The following is an 8192-nucleotide window of genomic DNA, read 5'->3' as shown; positions in this document are numbered from 1 at the left end:
AATTTTATAATTACGTTAATCATATAATTTTATATACAAACATTGATACAGTGTTGTTTTATGTATATATTTTGTAGGTATCAAAGGATAGCATTGAATTGTTATTCAGTAGGTTTAAATTATTTATTGTTTATTACAAAACTTTCTGCATTAGAATTTTCTATTAATTTGTTCTTCATTTTGAGCTGATTTTGATATTTTCTTACTTTACAGTAAATCAACATATAAAACTTTGTTGGTAGATTTAAGTATTACTAGATTATTTATGGTTATATTGAGTATATATGCCTGATTTATTGAAAAAAGTAGATTAAATAACTATTTTATAGTTAATACAATTAACACTATATTAAGAAAAGAAAAACAACGCATACAAGTTATTTTTTTATTAATTAAATTATTGTAATTAAAATAAAATTTAACATAACAACTTAAAATTATAATTTCAATCTTATCACGTGCATGGCACGGGTGATTAAACTTGTTATTACAGTATAATTAAGTGTCTTTTAAATATTGTTCTTTACTCAGTTTTTAGAAAAGAAAAATAAATAAATAATTTTTTAATTTTTAAATTTTTTTAAATAATTGATACATAAAAATAAATATTTAAATTAATTAAATAATAATAAATTCATAAAAAATTTGACTAAATACTGAAATTTAAAAGATAAGTAACATTTTCCCCATATATTTCACTCATGAATGCATGCAACGTATAGAAAATAAAAAGCGCCTCAATTTCTACCATTTGTATCTTAAAAATATAAGTTAGCACTTTTATGCACTCATAAATTGATTGAAAGACAGAAGAAACATTGATTGAAACATGGTGAAGGCATGTCTGGTTCGCCCGAATTTCCTATATGTCAAATCATAGAACTCATCATACACTGTATTTTTTATTTTTAAATCACATATTTGAGTTCATTCATTTTTCCATTTTCCAACGTGCATGTAGGTATGAATGTTTCTATTTAAGCCATTATCAAAGGAAAGAAAAATAACAAAAAAAGTTTCCTTTTCAGCGGGCAATAATAACTCACAAACCCTTGTTTTGTAATTCTGTTGGCTATATTATTCATGATCATGGATGACCAATTGTTTTCTTATATAATTATTAACTACTACAAAACATATGAAATAAGTCAATACCTATAAAAAAATTTTACTTTTTTTTTAAATTATGTTTTGAACCATTTTAAAATTATTATTCGTATAAAAAAAATTATATTTTTAGTGTATAATGAATAGGGAAATGGCAAATGAATGAGTCTATAAGCAAAGATGCAATATCATGAATAGTGTGACTTCTTTTTTGTTCCCCTTCTCCTCTTCCTCCTCAATGGCTCTAGAGGTTTATTCCACCCAAAAACTATTCATGAATAGACAGTGAATTGTTAGTAGCACCAATTTTCTACTTGCTTTACCCGTGTCATTGCAACAGAAGAATATTATATGAGACGCGTTTTTTGTACCCCATCAATAGCAACAAAAGCAAGAAGACTTAGGAGCCTATTCTTCCCCACTTTATCAAAGATAGAGTGTTGGGCCATTAGTCATGACTTCAACTATGTTGTCTACATCAAATTTGATTTTATAATGATAGTCCACATATAGATGTTAGGAATATAATCTATTATGATGATGGGATATATTAATTACCAATGGAAAAGGAATAAAAAAGAAGAGAAAAGGAAAAGATACTAAAGAATCATTTTTCTTTTAAATTGCTAACTAAAATGACACAACTTTTCTTGTTCAAATTTATGTCTGGATATTGTCCATTTGTCCCCTTGCATTACTGTTAAACTTATATAAATATACATATCATTGTTAATTAAGCTTTTTATCTTATTCGATTTCTCTAGAGTATTCATTTCAAACATGAATTCTCATTTAACTGTTGATGAATTCTAGCTATCCCATGTTACCAAAAAGAAAAAGCAAAACAACAAAAAAACTTGAGTTATTATAGACATTATTTTTAAATTGAGAACTATTTAATTTGTATTTTTATTTTCTAAACAGAAAAAAAAGACAAACTTTTTTCCTTTTTTCATATGAAAAAAAACAAGTAGCAGTAAACAAGTTAATAGCTTCGTCAAGCTCGGTATGCATTTTCTCCATCCCTAGTATTTGTATAATCCATATGATTGGGTTGAAATAGGAAAAGAAAAGAAAAAGTAAGGACTTAATATAATTTAGTATTTTTAATTAGTACTTTTAGTTATTGTTCTTGCAAGGATACTGCGTCTGATCTATGTGTCGGCTCTACGTCGATTTGACTGTCCAGCAGATTCGTCCGAGTCGATAATGTCCTTGTGAATTCGAATTCGAACGTGATACTTATAAAAGAGACTTTGACGCTCAAGTCAATAAGAGAATAAAATAAGCAAATAAAGGGCGTATAAGATTTGGAGAGAAATAACTTCAGAGTAAACTTAGGGATGAAGTAATTTTCTTAAGCAAAAATGTGTTCGTCCTGTATCTTCTCCCAACTCTTTTACTCGGTTTTATAGATTCAGTATGTAACTTAACAGTCAATATTTTTTTCCGAGATTTTGATGAGTAAATTGGCCCGATATTCTAGCGAGTGAGCTGGTTCCGAGATTTTGGTGTGTGAACTGTTTTGTAGTAACTGTTACGCCGAGATATGACTCGATTTGGGTCGAGATCTCTCGGTACTGTACATTTATTATTTCAATTATTTTAGTTTAATTTTTTTATATTTTTTATCTAATAATTTAATAATATATTTTTAATCCTCACTTTTAAATAACCTACTGACCAAAACATAATAAATTTTATTGGTAGTCTAATATTTCTCGTACCAAAATATGGTGATACACAAATTTGTTTACTGAGATTTTATGAAAATAATATTATTAGGAAAAGTATAGGTGAAGAATAATCCTAATGAACAATATGAACAATAGGGTTATAAACGTAAATTACTCGTAAATTCAATTAATGATGTAATTAATTAATTATAATAATAACCATTTTTCAAAATTTAAAATATCAGATTTTTTAGTAGGAAACAGTTACACGTTTCCTATCCTTTTACACTTTATCTCTTCCCTCTCTTAGTGGACCCTTTTTTCTTTGGAAAAGTCTAGGGAGCCAATATGCTTAATCTACAATGCATACAATGGAGGTTAATTTTAAATTAAAATTAAATTAATGGATAATTAAATAATTTTGAATTAATTCAAATTTAAATTTTGAAAAAAATAGGAATAGGAGAAGTTATAGGAGCATAACGTAAACGGCAGTTTATGAATACCGTATCGTCTCCATCATCTGCAGGTCTCAACGAGAACTACTCTCCCACGCGTCACTTACCGCAGTCGGATTCGACTACCACCACCGTCATAGGCCGGAAAGGCCTTCTTCCAGCAACACCAACACGCTTATTGTTCGATTTGCGTTGGAACGGCAACCACGCGGACATCCAGCGTGCACAGTAAGAGAGAGCGTGTGTTTCTTGTGGTTGATGTCGACGTCGCAAGTAGAAGGGGTTTCAAGTGTGGTTGCTCTTCCACCCCCGTCACCCTGCCGGAGTTCATTAATGGAGTGCGTTGTGGGTGAACCGGTGGATTATGTTCCATCTCTCGGTGGAAATGAGATTTCATCCAATCCAAATGAAAATATAGTTGAACCTCTCGTCATCGATCCTGTGCAAATGACTAAGGTGAGCATCGTTACGTACAAAACGCTTTTCAATGGATGAGCATTTTTATTTGACTGGACAGTTTAGAGTCAATGCAAGTGGCTTGTTTAAGTATATGTTGTTAATTGGTATTCAGATGCGAGAACATGATTTACTAAACGGAACTTAGGAAATTTTTTACATATCATTGTATTATTCTATGTATGTGAAATGTATTTCTGGAAGAAAATATTTATATGTTGAAGAAGCTTATATAAAAACCCATTAAAATAATCTACTATTACTTAAAAATAAAATACAGGGGCATGTAGGCAGTGTTAGTGAAAGAGGTATTAATTGAACTAAAGTTGTACTCAATGGTATAATAAGATCGGGGAATATATGTTGAAAATGAAAAGGAGGAATGCAGAAGTTATATATTAATGCTTTTCATGTATTTGCTTCCTGCATGTTAGTATTAGAAGATGAGTATATGTATACAGTTATCCATGATGCTCAATGTATGCATAAAGAAAGCATCTCTTTAAAGTAAAAATATGCACCAATAACTGAAAAACCGAGGAAGGAACTGTGTTTAGGATTTGTACCTAATGCATGTTCAGTTGTATGCTATGCAATGATAACGTGAAATAAAGTAGGTTGTAGTCACAATAATTGTATAATATTTCAAATGAATTAATTGATTCAATTACCATGAGTAGCATTTAGATGTCTTTGGTGTAAAGCTTATACTATTTGGGTGGATGAGTTGATCTATAAATTTAGTTTGCATTTTTTTGTGCTAGTAAGTGAGGTTTCATGTACATGATGTTGAATAAAAATTATTTTTTTATTGTTGTAATTTGTGTTTATGTTAAAAGTGCAGGCCACGCAAATGTTGGATGTTACTGATGATGGAAGTGATGAGATGGATATTTGTGACTATGTTTGGATTTTAGTTTAAATTTGTGCAGTCTGGATTCGCATTTTTTATGTCATAATTAATGGCTTTTTTCTTTTTTTTTTATTTGATACGTAGCTGCCTGATCATGGTACCCTGGAGGAAGATGAAATACCAAGTGTTGGGATGCGGTTTGCGAAGTTTCAACTAGCGCATGATTTTTATGTTAGCTACGTCAAGAAAGTTAGGTTTGCAACTAAGATAAGGATGACAACATTTGACAAGATCACGATAGAACCCGTTAACCAGGCTATCCACTGTAATCAGGATCGCATCCACGGGTCTCGTGTCAAAGCACCAACGCGCAAAAATCCGATTTCAGCCGCATGGTGCAAGGCAAGAATATATGTGAAATTTGATAAGGAGAAGCAAGAGTGGCTTTTCTTTAAGGTTGAGTTGAGGCACACGCACCCATGTTCGGCGAAGAAGGTAGTGCACTACCGTGAGTATAGGCAGCTGAGCATGCATGCGAATTATGTGATTCAGAATAATGACGAGGCTGGGATTCGACCAAACAAGACCTTCCTATCTTTGGCCAATGAATCTGGGGGCCCGTCGAATCTGGGATTCTCAGAAAAGGATTTAAGAAACTATATTACAGCAAGACTCCAAACGAGCAACGCAAATGCGGATGTTAGGGAGATGATGAACTATTTCATGAGAATGAAAGACATCAATCCAAACTTTTTCTATGCAGTGAAATTGGACGATGAGTGTAGATTTAGGAGTGCAGTTTGGGTTGATGCAAGGTGCATGACTTCCTATGAATACTACGGAGACGTTGTGTCACTCGATAGCACTTACAGTACAAACAGGTAACAGGTGGTGTAGTTGGTTTTTTTGGTTTACGTAATTTTTTCCCATGTGGTTGTGCCTGAGTATTCATAATGGCATATGTTTATGTGTGTAGGCATGCGTTACCGTTTGTGTCGTTCATCGGTGTCAACCACCATGGTAAGTCAACCCTCCTTGGATGTGCGCTGTTAGGAAACGAGAAAATTCCGAGTTATGAGTGGGTTTTTACACAATGGTTGACGTGCATGGGAACAACTCCACAGTGCATCATTACTGATCAATGTAGATACATGTATGGTGCGATTAGAAAGGCGTTACCCAATACACGTCACCGTTGGTGCATATGGCGCATCATGAAGAAGTTTCCTCAGAAGCTTGGAGGTTATCGTCAGTACGGAGAGTTGTATCCCGACCTCAGGAACATTGTTTTTAACTCTCGAACGGAGGAGGCATTTGAGAGAAAATGGTTTGAATTTATGGAGGAGTACAATTTACATGACAACACATGGCTGTCAGGTTTGTAGTTGTTCAATTACGTTATGCTTTCCAATTCATAATACTGCGGTAGCTGGTTTTATCGGTTTTGAAATAAAGAGTTCAGTGAAAGGTTTCTGATATAGAAACTGTGTGTTATCTATAGATCTTTATGATGACCGACGCATGTGGGTTCCTCTATTCTTCAAGGGAGAATTTTGGGCTGCCATGAGGAGTACACAAAAGAGTGGGAGCATGCACGCATTTTATGGTGGAATCTTACACAGCAAGACTAGCTTGGTCCAATTTGTTCACGAATATGACAATGTGCTTGGAACCAAGGAGCAGAGGAAATTAGAGGATGATGCAGTAGACTCCAGGGGGGTAATACCTTGTGCAACGAGCTCGCCTATAGGGAAATAATCTCAGCAGGAGTACACTACTAGCATGTTTAGGGATGTTCAAATGGAGTTTGTGAAAAAGGCTGACTGCAAAGCATCAGTAGTTACTGAAGACTGGCCAGTGGTACGCATGAAGGTGGAAGAGGAAAAATTAGTAGATGATACTATGATCTGTGTTTCGTATGTTGTCCACTTTGACCGCTCCACACAGGAGGTTCGTTGTGAGTGCAACCTTTTTGAGAGTTCAGGTGTGTTGTGTTGTCACTGTCTTGAAGTTTTTCATTTGTTTAAAGTGTATAAAGTACCTTCCTGCTATGTTCTCCCTCGTTGGAGCAAGAATATAAAGCGCAAGCATACTTATATCAAGAGCAGTCACGACGTCAGTCGGTCAGATTTGAGTCATAATGCATTCAAGGGATTATGTGCACACTTTTACAACATTGCGCAAGAGTTCATAAATGACGAGGATGAAACTAATTTGCTGCATGCTCCTTTAGAAGAAACAAGGGCCAAGTTGAGTGAGCATCGTGCTAAGAAGAGGTCCGAGAGCGTGGCGGAGAACCACACCAGCATTGGCTCACAACATTCGAATGTTCTCGGTGTAGTCGACATCCAAGCAACATCGTTGGTCACTACAAAGGGCCGGCCAAAGAGTAAGAGGCTCGGATCAAACCTTGAGAAGTCCTTCAAGAAATCTAGTCAGAGAAAAAACAAGAACGCTTCCTCGGTACAATCCTTGTGTCAATATGACTTGAATTATTAATTTGATATTAGACTATGCCATGAGTTCAATGTTGTAATTTTTGGGTTGTTTAGCAGGTGGTTCATTCAAATACATATCAGGATACAAGTACTGGTGATCCTATTGCCCAGACTGTGCCCGAACAAGTGGGGAGCTTCATGTCTTTGCTAAGCTCCTTTGACAAAAGTTAGAATATGCGAGACATGGGTGTGCGTGTGTTTATTTTTCATCTTGATGCACATATTATTTCGAATGGCTTTCATGTGGCATGGGTAATAGATGAGGTGGGTGGTATTATGTTATGAATATCGATTTAACAGGGTTGAATGAAGTTGTTCCAAGAATCTATTCATGATTTATTGCAATATACTATTCACAATTGCTGCAAATAAACCAATTTAACATGTATTCTGTATGACTTTTAATTAGTGTGTTAACTTAGATGTACCAATCAATACAGAAATCGCATGTTTATTCTAGGCTTTCCGTATATACTTGTTTTGGAATAGGTAACGTGCCCGTGTGAGATCAGTTTCAGGCATTTTCCGTTGGATGTTCGATTCAATAGGATTTCAGATGTTTATAATTTTTAGTATTCCCGGATGGTTAGTCTGTATTAGTTGGGTGAATTTTGGTTGTTATCTTAGTGTTATTCATTATCCGGATGTTCGAACATGTAAGACAGCGAATGGTTACTTCTTATACGCAGCCAGTAGTATAAGATTTCCATGGCGTATTGTGTAATGTTTTACCATTTTTTTGCTCTGGATGTTCATTTTCATAGGAACGCGGATGGTCAACCCTTCTGTTAATTGAATGGTTATTTTTTAGAACTAACATTTCTACACAGAGCTATTTTCACCTGGATGTTCATTTCAATATGAGAGTGGATGTTCAACCGTATTGTTAACTGAATGGTTATTTTCAGAGTACTTAGAGAACCAATCATGTACATCATATATCTTATATCAAGAGTCTAACAGCAAAAGACAATATACACCTAAGCCAAAAAAGAGAATAAGGTAATAAAGGTTTCTATGTTCTTAAGAATAAGTTCAACTATTGCGATCTCCGTTTGCCATTTTTTTTCATAGGTTGTTCCCCGACCCGTTTCATCAGTGTCCTTGTACTTGGTGCCGTGAATGGTGATTTGACCTCCTTTTT

General features: G+C 34.3%; 1 protein-coding gene across 1 annotated transcript in view; it reads left to right on the top strand.

Moving 5' to 3' along the window:
• Positions 1 to 7219, top strand: part of LOC107493068 (protein FAR1-RELATED SEQUENCE 6-like) — a 14639-nt gene extending 7420 nt beyond the window's left edge. The window contains exons 2-9 of the mRNA XM_016114144.1: positions 3313 to 3697; positions 4542 to 4601; positions 4695 to 5431; positions 5527 to 5927; positions 6052 to 6269; positions 6318 to 6534; positions 6580 to 7013; positions 7106 to 7219. Of these exons, the coding sequence (XP_015969630.1) occupies positions 3313 to 3697; positions 4542 to 4601; positions 4695 to 5431; positions 5527 to 5927; positions 6052 to 6269; positions 6318 to 6534; positions 6580 to 7013; positions 7106 to 7219 (2566 nt within the window). The remainder of the gene's footprint in view (positions 1 to 3312; positions 3698 to 4541; positions 4602 to 4694; positions 5432 to 5526; positions 5928 to 6051; positions 6270 to 6317; positions 6535 to 6579; positions 7014 to 7105) is intronic.
• The last annotated feature ends 973 nt before the right edge of the window (positions 7220 to 8192 follow it).

The sequence above is a fragment of the Arachis duranensis genome, chromosome 6 (genome assembly GCF_000817695.3).
Source record: "Arachis duranensis cultivar V14167 chromosome 6, aradu.V14167.gnm2.J7QH, whole genome shotgun sequence".
NCBI lineage: Eukaryota > Viridiplantae > Streptophyta > Magnoliopsida > Fabales > Fabaceae > Arachis > Arachis duranensis.
The sequence above is the reverse complement of the archived record's forward strand: the minus strand, read 5'-3'. Positions and strand labels throughout refer to the sequence as shown.